Source organism: Mastigoproctus giganteus, chromosome 3 (assembly GCF_048544385.1).
Source record: "Mastigoproctus giganteus isolate SK-2022 chromosome 3, ASM4854438v1, whole genome shotgun sequence".
Lineage (NCBI taxonomy): Eukaryota > Metazoa > Arthropoda > Arachnida > Uropygi > Thelyphonidae > Mastigoproctus > Mastigoproctus giganteus.
The window spans coordinates 219,271,159-219,286,247 of record NC_143577.1 but is presented as its reverse complement, the minus strand read 5'-3'; the positions used below and the strand labels follow the sequence as shown (position 1 = coordinate 219,286,247).

The following is a 15,089-nucleotide window of genomic DNA, read 5'->3' as shown; positions in this document are numbered from 1 at the left end:
AGCAGATATTCGAGAAGTTGAAACTGTTTGAGCAGGGTACAAGAGGAAAAGAACTGAACTTTGGGGATGACACCAGCATTAGTGGAGAAGTTAGAAAGCAGAGAGCCATCTACCATCATCCTCAGTGAGCGATCAAAAAGAAAAATGGATAACCAATTACAAAAAACAGTTGGCAAACCATAAGATGGAAGCTTGTTTAGAAGACCTTTATGCCAAACACGATCAAAAGCCTTGAGATGTCAAGAGCAACTGCTTGTGTTTCACTGAACTTTTCCATTGAATTTGTCCATAGATGGGTAACATAAGCCAGAATATCAAGACTGATGGAATCCATACTGGCGATCATTGATCAGACGGAAAGTTTCTAGGTAGTTTAAGAGTTGGTGGTTAATTGATATCTCCATTACTTTAGAGAGAGTAGAAGTAATTGCAATGGGATGATAATTGGATGGGAGGGATTTGTCACCCTTTTTAGGAACTGGTTGGATATGAGCAAATTTCCAAGCAGAAGGAAAAACACCTTTGGAATAAAAAAAAAGTGAAAAAAGGCGGCAAAGAATAGGATTAAGTTCGGGAGCACAGGTTTTGAGAACAAGTGGAGAATACCATCAGGATCTGGAGCTTTCTTAGCATCAAGATTCGTCAAAATCCTTCTGACATCCTTTTGGCAGAAGACCACAGGAGACATTAAATGGAGTGTTTTCGGAATGGTGGGAGGAGTTTTACCAAGATCATTAATACATGAGTTGGAAGAAAAATGGTGAAAAACGTGTCAGTAAAATTATTCTTGTAGGAATGGAATACTTTATTCCACACTCCACTTTAAAATCTCGTCCTTTATCTAAATCTTGGTTTTCTAATAAATGTGATAAGGCTGTTCAAGAGAAGAACGTTGCATATCGTAATTGGCTCGTTTCCAATTCTTCAGTTTCATTTTCTGCCTACACCAAAGTTCGCAATAATTGTAAAGCACTTATCAATCAGTCCAAACTGGATTTTGAACAGGCTAAGAGTAGAAAACTTGCTTCTTGCCCAAATGGTAGCCGAGCATTCTGGTCCCTTGCCAAAGCTATTGGCTGCAACTTTTGCCCATCTCTGCTCCACCTCTGTCAAAACCAGATGGTTCTGTTGTCACTTCAGTCAAGGATAAAGCTGACCTGCTAGCATCCCATTTTTCTTCTCCTATGGTATCTCCTATTCTTCTCCTATGGTTATGTTTGGTGACACTCCGATTTCTAGGCAAGATGATATATGTCTTTTGGAAATTACCCTGACTTCTAATCTCTCTTGGCAAAACCACATTACAAACATTGTTTCCTCTGTGTTTAAAAAACTGGTTTTCTCTTTCCCTCTCGGTGTTACTTTTCTTCCAAACAGCTGTTCACTTGGTACAAATTGCAAATCCGCCCTAACATGGAATATTGTTCCCACATCTGGTGCGTTTCTCCCAAAACCTCTCTCAGGCTTCTAGATTCCATTCAGAAGAGGGCGGTTAGGTGAATTAATGACTCCTCTCTGACAGAGTCTCTCCACTCGCTGTCTCATAGGGCGCCTCCGTAGCCAGGTGGGAAGGAGCAGCAGTGCGTAGCACACGCTTCTTGATTAGACCGGGGTTCGAGCCCATCACCACCAAATACGGAGGATGCGGAAAGGTCAGGGAATGACCACCGCATATCTCGGAGCAATATGGCCTTAGTTGCTAATGCTCCTAAAAACCAAATAACTAACTAGCTGTCTCATAGACGTACTGTTTCTGCTGCATGCCTTTTCTACAGATACTTCCATGGACACTTCTTCTGAATTGGCTTCTATAATTCCCGCTCTCTCTTTCAAAACAGTCCGAACTCGTGCCGCCACCAACCAACATCCATTTACTGTCCAACTTCACACTCATAGACCCAACTTCTCATCTTCCTTGTTTATTTTCAACTGCTGTTTTCTGGAAGAACCTTCCTTGATACGTATTTCCTAAAATTATTCTGCAGAAGTTCAAGTCTAATGTCAACAAATATCTTATTTCGTCTTCTCAACCTCCAACCCAAGCACAGTTCTAAGTACTATAGGTTCTAATACCTCTCTGTGTTTGGGGTTTTCATAATAAAAAAATACATTCTGATTGCAATGCACATTATATTCTCTATTTAAGTATATGGCAATACTGCTGCTGTAGCAACATGTGACTCCTGTCAGAATCCTGCTGTCACACCAGAAGTATCCTTTTTGTCTGAACAGCTGCCAGACTCCATAATTGGATGAATGCAGGTTCCTTTATTATGATTTATAACAGGGCCTGCCATGCGAAAGTATAAAGTGCTTCAAGCCATTAATGTCGGCAGAAGTCATGAAAATGGTCAGTTATTCCAATGTCATGCTTGGGATCACAGTTGTACTGCTTACGCTGTTAATTTTCAACTAGTGCAGAGTAATCAGAATTGACTCTGCAAATAAACCCTCTCGTGGTTTGACATACAGTTCTCCAGTCTTCTTGCTGCCTTGCCAGTATAGCATACCTCTCACAATCTGGACATTTAATGCAGTAGACAAAGCCAGCTCACAAGAGTAAAGTGCTGAAGGGCTTTACTGTAGAAACAGTGGACTGAATTTTTCTACGATGAAGCCTCCCACATCAAATGGGGTAATTCCAAAGAGCTTGGTAGAGCAGTCAGAGATAGGGGAGGGGATATAGGTGGTTATAATAAACTCGCTGTTATGTGAAGGCCAGCTGGATAATCTGCAAGATTACGGTTAATAATCCAAACATGTGACCAGTTATAGCTCTAGCTCTGCACGTGCCCTTGGACACATACGAAATGGGAAAATGGGCAACCTACAGTATTGCTTGTACTCTTTTCAACTGAGCATGGATGCACTCTAGTTCTGTTAGAGATAGGATTCTTGAGCTTTTTAGAGAAAGAACAGCTTTATGTGGAATTACCCTTCCCATGTTCAGGATAGAACCACATTTAAATCATTGTCTAGTGAGTATATTAACCAGTGATCTTACTGCTCATCCAGACTGGCATTCACATAATAGTGAGTTTATTTCTACCACCTACATTCCCCACTGTTAGTGTTATTATTAGCCATATAGTGCAAGGAAGCCATTGGCTTTTGCTGCACTGGCCAAAAAAAAATATATTAATATAATATAATAAAAAAATAAATCTATAAAAAGAGAAAATGAGCAACCTGCATTTTTCCCTCCTTATAAGAGCTCTCCCTCCCCCAAAGGTAACTTATGCTATGTTTTATCTGTAAAGATCTATGCAAAATACGTGTCAATTCATTAACTGGGTTATCTTGAGGCTTTTCCATATTCATTACACAAAGGTCTGATCTGATTTGTTTTCTTCTTCTTTGTATTCACATACATGAAACTCCTTGTTCCCATTCTTTGCTGTCTTAGACAATGATTTCTTATACTCAGCCCTTGCCAATCTCATTGGCTTCGGTACTTTTAATTGCTCTGTAGCTATTGCATGCCAACTTTTTTATTCCATTAAATTGGCCGGCTCTAAATTCATCCATGTCAGCATCCTCCTCTTGCTATATACTTAATGGTATATATTCATTCATAGCTAATTCACTTAATCACGTTTTGTTTGACTTTGTGGCAATGTCTTTAATTAATGATATTCTCTAATTGTAATCTATTAAGCCTCCTTCTGTTGTCTGCCTAGTTGATAGAGGCCATGTTGAGTGAAAAAACTGAAAGCATTCTCTTCTCTGGAATTAAAGCCAATGCCTTTACCATTAACAACTGAAACCTCTTCCTTCATCCTCCAACTAAGGACTGTATGATCACTTCTTGCTTATGGTTCCTGAGTGATGATCAGGTCAAGAATATTCTTGCCCCTAGTACTTTTCCTAACATGCTCTGATATCTGGTTACCTCTGGGTGCCTTGCTAGGATTTTTAGAATTGTCACATTCATTGTGTGCTGCGACTTCCTGGTAAAAAAAAAAAAAAAAAACCCTCCATCCCATTACAGCAGGCCCTCGTTATAACGCGGTTTGTTTTATGCTGATTCGCTATAACGCCGTTTTTATATTATAACCTGTATCTGACTATAATGCCATCACAAATCACTATAACTCTCTTTTACAGATTGCATTTTTGGCATATTTAATGAAATCGTTTCATTTGATGGAGTCGATAGCTTGAAAATGAATAGCAAAACAGCATTAAAACGTTTCAAACGCCGACTTGAGAAATTTTCTTGCACACTAATTTAATTGCAGTACAGTGACTTTTACGTAGTTCCGAGAAAACATTTTAAAAAATGATCAAATATATTTCTTGTAATATTTGCATTATGTGCATTTGTCCAAAGGCTAGTCATCACTCAGTATGGTATTACACATTGTGCGTAACGGACAGTTTACTCGAACATTATATCATAATTAAAGCAACCAACGCAGTTACATTTTCAAAGAGTTAATAATGGTGGATAAGAATGAAAAAGCAACAAAGTCTGGGTGCAGTACGAAGACTATAAATGTAAGAAAAAGACTGAATTTGAAAATTAAATTAGACGTTTTGAAGCGAATCAATTCCGGCCAACAACAAGCAGATGTGTGCCATAATTTAGGACGGGCAAGTTTAACTGTAAGAACAATTATAAAAAATAAAGAATTAATTTTAGCAGCAGGAAAGACAGCTGTTCCACTGCAAGCAACTAGGGCTAGGCCGGCTATTAGGATTGAAATGGAGAGACTTTAACTAATTTTATTGAAGATAATATCTAATGGAGAATTCAGTTAAGTTAAATATTATAAAAGGGGGGGGGGGATTAGCCTACGTGATGATTTGAAGAAATTTCGCCTAAAAAAAAAAATGTGGAACCGTTTAAAACTAGTAAGGGCTGGTTGAGTAGATTTAAAATCCATTGAGAAGCCATAAGTGCAGATCAAGCAGCCGAAATTTTCAAAAAAGAACTTGTTAAAATTATTGAAGAGGAGTAAAAAAGGTAAAGTGCAGCCATTATCAACCCACTGCAGGATGGAAGCCTCCTCAACAATTCATAATCTGCCACGCTGGTTCAGTGTGGGTTGGCAGATCGACCGTATTCAGCAGTCAGGGGCTTGAACCCCAGTCTACTCAAAGAGCGTGTGCTACTGCATTCCCGCTCCTGACCACTCGGCTATGGAGACACCTTGAAGAGGAGTATTATGTGTTATACTTCTCAACAAGTTTTTAACATAAATGAAGCAGGACTTTTTTGGAAACGAATGCCTAAAAGAAGTTTCATATTGAAAGAAGAAAAAAACACACCAGGTTTCAAAGCGGCGAAGGATCAGTTGACTTTATTGTTGTGTGGTAACACTGCGGGGGATTTAAAATTAAAACCCCTTTTAGTTTACCAGGAAGAGTGCCAAAGTACAACCCAAAATCGACACATTTTTCATGATTAAATTCATCAATTAAATTAAATCAATTAAAATCAATTTAGATCAATTAAATTCATGATTTTAATTGGAATTCAAAGTTTAATTTGGATACGTAAGTAGTTACTTTTGTATATGTACAAATATTTGGATATTAAATATTTTGACCGACATTTGTGCATCTTTTCACTACCATTTATTATTGATTAGGAAATATCCTATAGCACCGACCGCAACTCACAAATACATATGCTACCTTATGGGAATACAGCGCTCGCTTAGCGCGGATTCACTTAGCGCTCTGTTTTTCCGGAACGAATTATCAGCTTTAAGTGGGGGTCACCTGTACTTTTATGGAGCAGCTCTGTAAACCACATTGAATGTCTGTATTGTAGGCTATTCTGTGTTAGCAAGACAGCTAGAAGACTGGAGGACCATATTTTAGATAGGGGGGCGGGTACTATTTGCACAGTTAATTGTGATCACTGTTCTTGTTGAGTATTATTGGCATGAACAGTACAGCCCTAATTCATGATGTCGAGGTAATGGACCATTCTTTTGACTTATGCCAGTTCTCATGGCTTGAAGCACATAATATTTCTAGAGTGCATCCATTATGAATCTTAATAAAGTGGCCCTCATTCATCCAATTATACTATCTGCAATTTTACAATGTGACAAGATGCTGGCTCGAGCCCCTCCATGTTTGGTGGTCACCACCAAATACGGAGGATGAGGAAAGGTCAGGGAATGACCACTGCATATCCCCGGAGCAATATGGCCTTAGTTGCTAATGCTCCTAAAAACCAAATAACAACAACAACAAGATGCTGGCATGTCCCTTATGTGTATTGTCTTGAATCATCTATCTATTCCTCACATGTCATGTGAATCTTCTCCAATTTTAGTTTCTGTATACTGTTCACTTTTATAAGTTGAACGGATTCTGTGTCTAAGAGCTATTTTGCCTCTGTGTTTTATAATGCATTCTAACAATCTTAATCCTTTTTTCTAGTGTTTTACTTATACAGTGAATGCCAGTTAATGTTTTCGATGGTTATTGTTATCAGCTGCTTATTATAAAAAAAAATAAAAATTTGAAACCATTTATATTATAATGTATCTAATTTCTGCTGCTTTATGTGATCATACCTAGGTTTATTGTTGTCACTTTTTGTTCCAATTAGGAGAAATATTTCTTCCAGAACACCTAAAATTGTGTATAAGTCAGAAATTTGTTGATTATTTACAACCCTGATCATGCCAAATAAAATTTAAGACCTTATCGCTTATCATGTGAAAGTAGTACCTTTTAACTTCTAATTTCTACTACATGTCTGTAGCCTTCAGGAAAAGCAAGGAGTACCTGTAAACAAAAGAAAGTGAACAGTCAAGAAAAGGATGCTTTTTGGTACATAACTTACCTACGCAGTTTAAGACCTCCCACTATTCGATCATCGTGCTGACGTAATGCGGTCATAACGTAGTTCAATGCTGCAGATTCAGATTACTCAGAATATTGTCTTATGCTTTATGTTGAGTTATCAAATGCGTCGGTTGACAGCATAGATATGTTGGTTGAATTCTGCGCTTCACTGAATCGGCTCATTCACTTTTGTTATTCAAATCTTTTGGACACTTTCTGAGTCGGCTCAGTGTATCGACTCACTCACTCTGCAGCCATCACTACAGCAAGCTGAGTATTATAAATCTGCAAGCTAGTACACTACATTAAATTCTGTGAACTGTTAGGTGTGTTGTTTTTTCTTGGTCTTCATACAGGAGCACAAATATAATAATATATATATTGCAATAAAATAAAACAAAATAATAACCCATAATGAGTAAGAAGTTAAATCAGAAAACATTTAGATTTAAACATTTTTCACAACGAATTCTAATGAAATAGTTTTTTTAATTTTGTTATTAAAACATTCTACTTTTTAAATAAAAGTACCTTATTTGTTAGATTTAGTGTGTTTATGTATATGTTTTGGAATTTTCATTTTTCAATTAAAAAATATAACACTAGCCAATATTAAATTTTTTCAATGTTTGTTGCACAAATTATCATTAAATCAATCTAATGTTAAATTATGCAATTAATTTTTGCTATGGATCGCTTAAGTCACATTTATAAATAACAGAAAATATTATAATATTGTGAAGTATTGCACATCCCCGCCTGGCTGGCAAAATTTTCTGGGGAGAACACTGAGGAGTGTATCGGGAATACGCCATTTCCAGAATAACATTTCATTGTGGGCAGACAAAGGTGGTGGATGAACGTGGCTGTCGATATCTGTCTCGCATTGTTTCATCTAACTGGAGAGCGAGTGGCATAAATCACCTCCGACTTCTACGAAAGAGGTACCAGAAATTTTTCCATCAAGATCACAGGCGATCATTAGCCGCAATCGGTTATGGGAGCCACTGACCCACCAGAGTCCCATTGTTAACACCACGACACAGGACTCTACGCCTCAGTTGGGGGAAAGAACATCAGCACTGGACCTTCTTGGATAATTGGAGACTGATCTCCTGGTCCGACGAGTCCCATTTCAAATTATTTCAGGCAGATGGGAGGGTGTGTGTCTGACTGAAACTATGCACCCGTCATGTCACCATGGCCTCCCTGTTTGCCGGACATGAACCCTGTGGAGCATCTTTGAGATGCTGTGGAAAGGTCCATTTGAGCATTGGATCCTCCACCCAGGAATGCAATAGAATTATGGACAGCGATGTAGCAAGCATGGATGGAAAAACCTGTGGAACGCTTTCGTGAACTAGTGGTCTCGATGCCTCGCCGTGTGACTGCCCTGATCCAGGCGAAAGGTGGGCCTACCAGTTACTAGGTAGGTATTCCATGATTTCTATTCACTCAGCATAAGCCTACAGGTGGGTGGCTAAGCAGGTAGAAGAAGAGACTCAACATTGTGTGAAAAAGCTTCATTGAGAAAAATCAGACTCGGATACAGGTTCACCATTAAAAAGGGTGGAAAATGTATTACCTAATTTATTATAAGACTTCAGTCCTGACTAAAAAAAAACTTTTCATAATTGCGGGAAATGAAGCATCCATGTGTCTTTAGAGGGACAAAAACCTATGAGATGAATATAAGAGCAAATGGATGACATCTTGAATTTTCATTGACTTTCTGAAGGAATGGAACAGAGAATTGTTACAATTCTGCAGAAAAATTGCTCTTACTGTAGTTAATCCTACAGCTCATCTGAATGTGCAGTTGAACAACATAAAACTGTTATTTCTTCCAGTTAATACAACGTCCATAGTGCAATTTTTGGAATTAAGGAATCATAAAGGTTTTCAAAACATTGTACACGAGAGCAATGATACAAAAATTATTGCAGAAATTGAAGTAAGTGATGATGTCCCAACTAAGGATATACAAAAAGAATTAACTTATTAGATGGCTAGTGCTTGAGATTTAATTTCTAAACAATCAAAAACTGTTTTCATAAAGCCAGATTTATTCAGCCAGGTATCGTGATACATATAGAAGTAGTGCAGTGCCAACAGAGTATACAAGTAATTCATTTAATACAGTGGATTCCGGTTATTTGGGCCACCAGTTAATCAGGGCAGTCGTTTATTTGGGGCAAATCTTAAAAAACGGAACCCAATCGAGAAAATAGCCAGGGTTTAATTTGGACAACATTCCGGTTAATCGGGGCAGGAGACCGCAGCACTGGAGATTACCCTACAATTGTCTCTGACCGTACCACTGTTTCTGCCGGATTTCTGGAGGTCACAGCCATAAAACAATAAAAATAATTAGCAGTCACCTGTTTATTGGGCTTTTCTGTTAGTGCAATCTATCATAAACAGATAGTAAACTCGATCTTATTGATTTTGCGATAATACCGACAGCTGCAATTCTATGGGTTATTATGGTGAAATGTGTTTACACTTCCATGGAATCTTCAATCATATAAAAAATAAATTTTCAGAATCTTCTCTTCATTCCTATTTTTAAAGCTTCATAACTTGTTACGCCATTCTCACTTGCGCGTATTGTGTTACTTGCAATTTGTGTGTGCCATGTTCTTTGTTATTGATTGCTTATCTTTTTACTGTTTAAAATTTTAACCACCAACCACAAATGTCAGTGAACAGAAATGTCAACTATTAATTATTCCAATTTCACATATTTAAATTTTTAATTCATGAGGTAATTAAGGGTAAATTTGTGTTTAATATATCTTTACTTTTATAGCCTGTGGATAATATCCTTCTATTTTCGCTAATAGAATCTCTGTTTAATGGAATTCAAATTCAATTCGCAAATGTGATCACAATGACCAGCACTTACTACATACCGTATAGTGAACAGTACTTTACTAGGGTGAACCAATTGTAAAGCGGAGGTCCATTGTATTTTTAACTTTTTTTACATGAAACTTCGGATAATTGGGGCAGCTGTTTAATCGGGCCAAGCACTGGTCCCGATGTGTCCCAAATAACCGGAATCGACTGTATTACACAAAATTTCGACAATTGGGTAAAAATTAATGAATATCTTCTGACAACAGATGATCTGTCAGTAAAGGTTATTGTCGATGGTTTTATACCAGAAAACCTGACACTGAAGAAAATGAAAATTCCGATAACAAAGATAGCAAGTTCAGAGAGTTATACCAATGACTGAGAAATTAGGAAATCTTTTGAGGTGTATCAGAGTGCATTAGAACTTAAGGGAGGGAAAAGTGAAGACTACAAATCCCAATGTACAGGTTACAAGAATGTATTGAATATTTAACTGTTAAGGATTTAATGCGACAATCATTGGAGAAGTCTTTTAAATGGGTCGGTATGTGTTTTTGTACTGATTGGTTTTTTATTATTTATTTTTGTTTATTTTGATACCGAAATTGGTTTATATGTGTTTATAGTGTAGCTGTGGATGTAGAGTACTATCTCTACTGTACATGATAATAAATAAAGATTGGCAAGAAACAACTTTATATATTCAAAATCCCTCTGTTTAATGTTATCAATTTTCGTAAGCCAAATGTGGTCACAATAAGCAGCATATGCTGTGCTGCTTGTTGTGACCACATATTTTTTTAAAAATTAAAAAAATATATACATATATATATATTTTTTTTTTAAATTTTAATTACAATATTAGTTGGTTAGCACAAGAAATCCTTTACATTATGTTTCCATATGCTGTTCAGGGACCTTTCCCAAAAACTAAAAAGTTTTGTTGATTTTTCCTTTGGAATTCTGCATTAATATTGGAAAAATGGCACAAGAAAAAGCTTATACATCATCAGCAAAAAAACACAGAGAGAGTGGAGGAACTTTTTGCAATTGATGCTCCCCTAATTTTATCTAATTCTGTTTAGCTAACTTCAAGATTTTCAAGCCAAATACAGTTTGGCCAAAGGCAAATTTTCACATAGGTATTTGCAATTATTACTCAATTTAAATTTTTCTCCTTGTTTATATTACCAGAAAAAGATAGTATGAATCAGAGCTGTAATACTCAATACGTTCTAAGTTGATATTGATATTTGTAAACTCCTATCACAGGAATGAATTTTCATTCCTGTGATCACGACATACGGTCGAAAAGCATTGTCAGCTTCAGGAAGGAAAATCGTTTTTGAATATTTTCGTTAGATTCTTTTTAATTGCGTTAAATTGATTTTTAATTGTTTTTAATTTTTAATTGTTTTAAATTGATTTGGATTGTGTTAAATTGGTTTTTAATTATTTAATTATTTATATTTTACTCTAATGTACCGGTAAGTTGTGGATTTTTTTCGTTTTTTTCCATTTCAATTTCTGGAGAGTATCGTACGAAAGTGTTCTACATACTATATTGAGGTAAACTCCTCTTATTATTGTACAAATTACCAGAAAAAGGGTAAAGATGCTCTCGTAGTTTAGTTTACGACTCTTTTAAAGCCTTAAATACCTCAATCAGGTTATCATGTAGATTCCCAGTATCCATTAGTATGAATAGACATTTTCTCTCAATCCACATAACTACAGTATGCATTTATTATGCTTTGATATTCTTTTGAATATGTGATATGAAATGCTTGTACACTTTCTGTAGAACTACAGAAAAAGATGATATTAAAGAAAGAAGAAAAGATAAAAAGAAGGAAAGAAGAGAAAAAAAGAGAGAGGAAGAAGATGAAGGTGAATGGGAAGAAGTTAAGGGAGGTGCACCCCTTATAATGGTAAAAATAGATATATATTAAAATAATAATTTCCTTAAATATTAGTATCATTTGATTATACAGTAGATTCTGGTTATTTGGGCCACTAGTTAATTGGGGCAGCTGTTTATTTGGGACAGATCTAAAAGAACAGAACCTGATTAAGAAAATAACCAGGGTTTTCTTTGCTTAATTGGGACAACATGCCATTTAATCAGGGCAGGAGACTGCAGTACTCAAGATTATTCCCCAATTGTCTCTGACCATACCACCGGTAAGTTGTGGATTTTTTTCGTTTCGAGGGTGGATGCCCTCGAAGGAAATAAATTGAGGGGCCCATCAAGCTCTCAGCTGCCCACATCAACGCCAGAGCTTGCACTTGGTCATCGCGCAACACAGCGGCAACCCCCAAGGCAGAATGCGCTGGTCCCACAGGAACTATTAGTTGTTGGTGACTCTATTGTCAGGGAAACGGGGAACATGCTATGTAAAAAGGATAGGTGGAACAGGACCAGGGTATGTCTGCCAGGGGCAAAGGTTGATGACGTTGTAGAGCGGATATCATCTTTCAAGGGCACAAAAGGTGATATAGTTGTACACGTTGGCACTAATGATATTAAGAGTAGGAGACCGGCAGAATTACTCAACAAGTACAGGTCACTGTTGAAAAAAAGCCGAGAATTAGGGTTGAATTTGAAAGTGTCTGCAATTCTGCCCAGACACGATAGGAGGGAGTATATGATGAGAGCCTTGTCGATCAATTCGGCCCTGGAAAGATTGTGCAAAGCTCAAGGGGTAGAATTTTTTTCAGCCTGGACTGTACTTGTTAACAGGAGAGATTGCTTCTACAGGGATGGGATACACTTAAATAGAAAGGGTGCAAGAATATTTGCTGATGCTATCGAGGCAGTGTTAGGTGGGTCGGAAAACTGCTAGCTTGGGGGGATACAAAGACTAATAGTTTAACAGTAACCGCAGGCAGAGGTGAAGGTGATTCTTGCACAACTTCTATTAGAATAAGAAGCGACCTGGAGCGAGGGGTGTTGGGGGTTTCAGGGACGGATGGCAGTCATCCTGGAATAGTTGGGTATATGGGATGTGTTAGGGTAACAAGGAATAGGCATAGGAGCATGTATGCTTGCATGTATACCAATGCTAGAAGTATAGTAAATAAATTTGATGAATTTGAAGTGTTGGTCAAGACATCAAAGGCGGATATTGTTGGGATAGCAGAGACGTGGTGTCACAAAGATATAAGGAATGCAGAACTGGAATTTGGGGAGTACAATGTGTACAGAAAGGATAGACAGGACAGAAAGGGAGGAGGTGTTATGCTGTTAATTAAGAAAAACATAAAATCAAAAGAAGTGCATCCAGTTGATATAGATGGACAGTGCACTGTTGAGTCAGTTTGGTGTGACATAAGCACTGCAAAAGCAAAGATAAGAGTAGGAGTGTGTTATAGGCCTAATGACTCGAATGAGTACAATGAACAATTGTACAGAGAAATAGAGTGGGCCAGTAAATCAGAATGTCTTATAATGGGGGATTTTAACTTCCCAGATATTGACTGGAACTTGTGGGTTGGTCACTCACACACTAGTCAGACTTTTGTGGATTTATTGGATGATTGTTTTCTGCAGCAGCATGTTCCAGAGGCAACCAGAGAAAGTAATACTCTTGATCTGGTTATCAGCAGTGATCATTCGTGTATTAAGAATTTGCAGATAAAGGAACCACTAGGTGGCAGTGATCACAGTGTGCTGAAGTGGGATTTACTCAAAGAGGTAACTACCGTCAGGGGTAAAGGAAAGGGTTTTTGCTTCCGTAAAGGGGAGTACAGTGGTCTCAGACAGTTTTTAAATTCTGTACAGTGGGATCGACTGACGATGTTACAAACAGTAAATTCTAAGTGGGAAGCATTCAAGGAATTAATCGTGGAAGCTACTAGACTTTTCATACCGATGAAGAAATATTGTTCAAGGTTTAGGCCTAAATGGTTATCAAATGAACTAATGAGACTCGTGATAGAGAAGAAAAATGCATGGGATGCATATAAATTATCAGGCGACGCAGAAGCCTGTAGCAGATATAAGCTAGTCTGTAATCAGGTCACAAAGGAGGTTCGGCAGGCAAAGGCGGATTACGAGAAATCTTTGGCAAAAGATGCTAAGAAAAACAGCAAGGATTTCTTTACTTATATAAACTCTAAAAGGAAGGGGGCTGAATATGATTGGTCCACTTGACATCGATGGTTCGACTGTTGATGATCCTGCTCAGATAGCAAACAAACTGAATGAGTATTTTGCATCTACATTCACACGTGAGGAATCATTACAGTTTGAAAATGGAAGAAGGTTATCAAATTGTAGCAGTTGTGCTTAATGATTTTGTAATAACTGAGAGCAAAGTGGAGGAGAAATTGTTGAAGTTAAACATAAGAAAGGCACCTGGGGCGGATGGGATCTATCCAGTTATATTAAAGGAGGCGGCAAAGCAACTAAGCAAACCCTTAGCCATAATTATGAGAGCATCCTTGGATTCAGGGGAGGTTCCCACGGACTGGAGATGTGCAAATGTATCCCCAATTCACAAAGGAGGTTCGAAGGGTGACACGAATAATTACAGACCAGTTAGTTTAACTTCTGTTCCGGATAAAATAATGGAGTCACTGGTTAAAGATGCATTGCAGGATCATCTAGACAAGACTGCAGCAATAATTCAGACACAGCATGGGTTTGTTAAGGGAAAGTCTTGTCTGACAAATTTGATTGGTTATTATGATGTGGTCACAAAGGAACTGGATGCAAAAAATAATTTTGATATCATATACTTGGATTTCAGGAAAGCTTTTGACACTGTTGCGCATGGAAGACTACTGTACAAATTGGAGCAGAATGGTATTAAGGGTAAGTTGCTACAATGGATAAAAGGATGGTTAAGTGGGAGAAGACAGAGGGTGGTAATCAATGGGTGCTGCTCTTCGTGGACTAATGTTATTAGTGGAGTCCCACAGGGTTCGGTGTTGGGTCCACTGTTGTTTTGTATATTTATCAATGATATTGATGAAGGTATATCAGGCTTAATGTCGAAGTTTGCAGATGACACGAAGGTTGGCAGGGTTGTTAATGACAGTAATGGCAGTGTGCTACTGCAACAGGATCTAGATAATTTGGGCAGATGGGCTAAGAAGTGGCAACTGAAGTTTAACCTTGACAAATGCAAAGTACTGCATATGGGTAGAAGTAACCCCAGAGAAACGTACCAACTGTGTGGTACTACACTTAAGGTGGTAGAAAATGAAAAAGACCTGGGAGTAATTGTGCAGTCAGATATGAAGTTTTCTGAGCAATGTAGACAGGCTGCTAGGGCAGGTCATGGGGTTTTGTCAATGATATATAGGAATTTTGCTAGCAGGGAAAAGGAGGTGATTGTCCCTCTGTATAAGGCAATGGTCAGGCCACGCCTTGAGTACTGCGTACAGGTCTGGAGGCCTCATTTTAG

General features: G+C 37.7%; 1 protein-coding gene across 1 annotated transcript in view; it reads left to right on the top strand.

Annotated features, from left to right (window-relative positions):
* eIF3c (eukaryotic translation initiation factor 3 subunit c) overlaps nt 1–15,089 on the top strand; it is a 210,768-nt gene that overhangs the window by 76,005 nt on the left and 119,674 nt on the right. Inside the window, exon 9 of the mRNA XM_090369631.1 lies at nt 11,480–11,606. Coding sequence (XP_090225757.1) covers nt 11,480–11,606 — 127 coding nt within the window. The remainder of the gene's footprint in view (nt 1–11,479; nt 11,607–15,089) is intronic.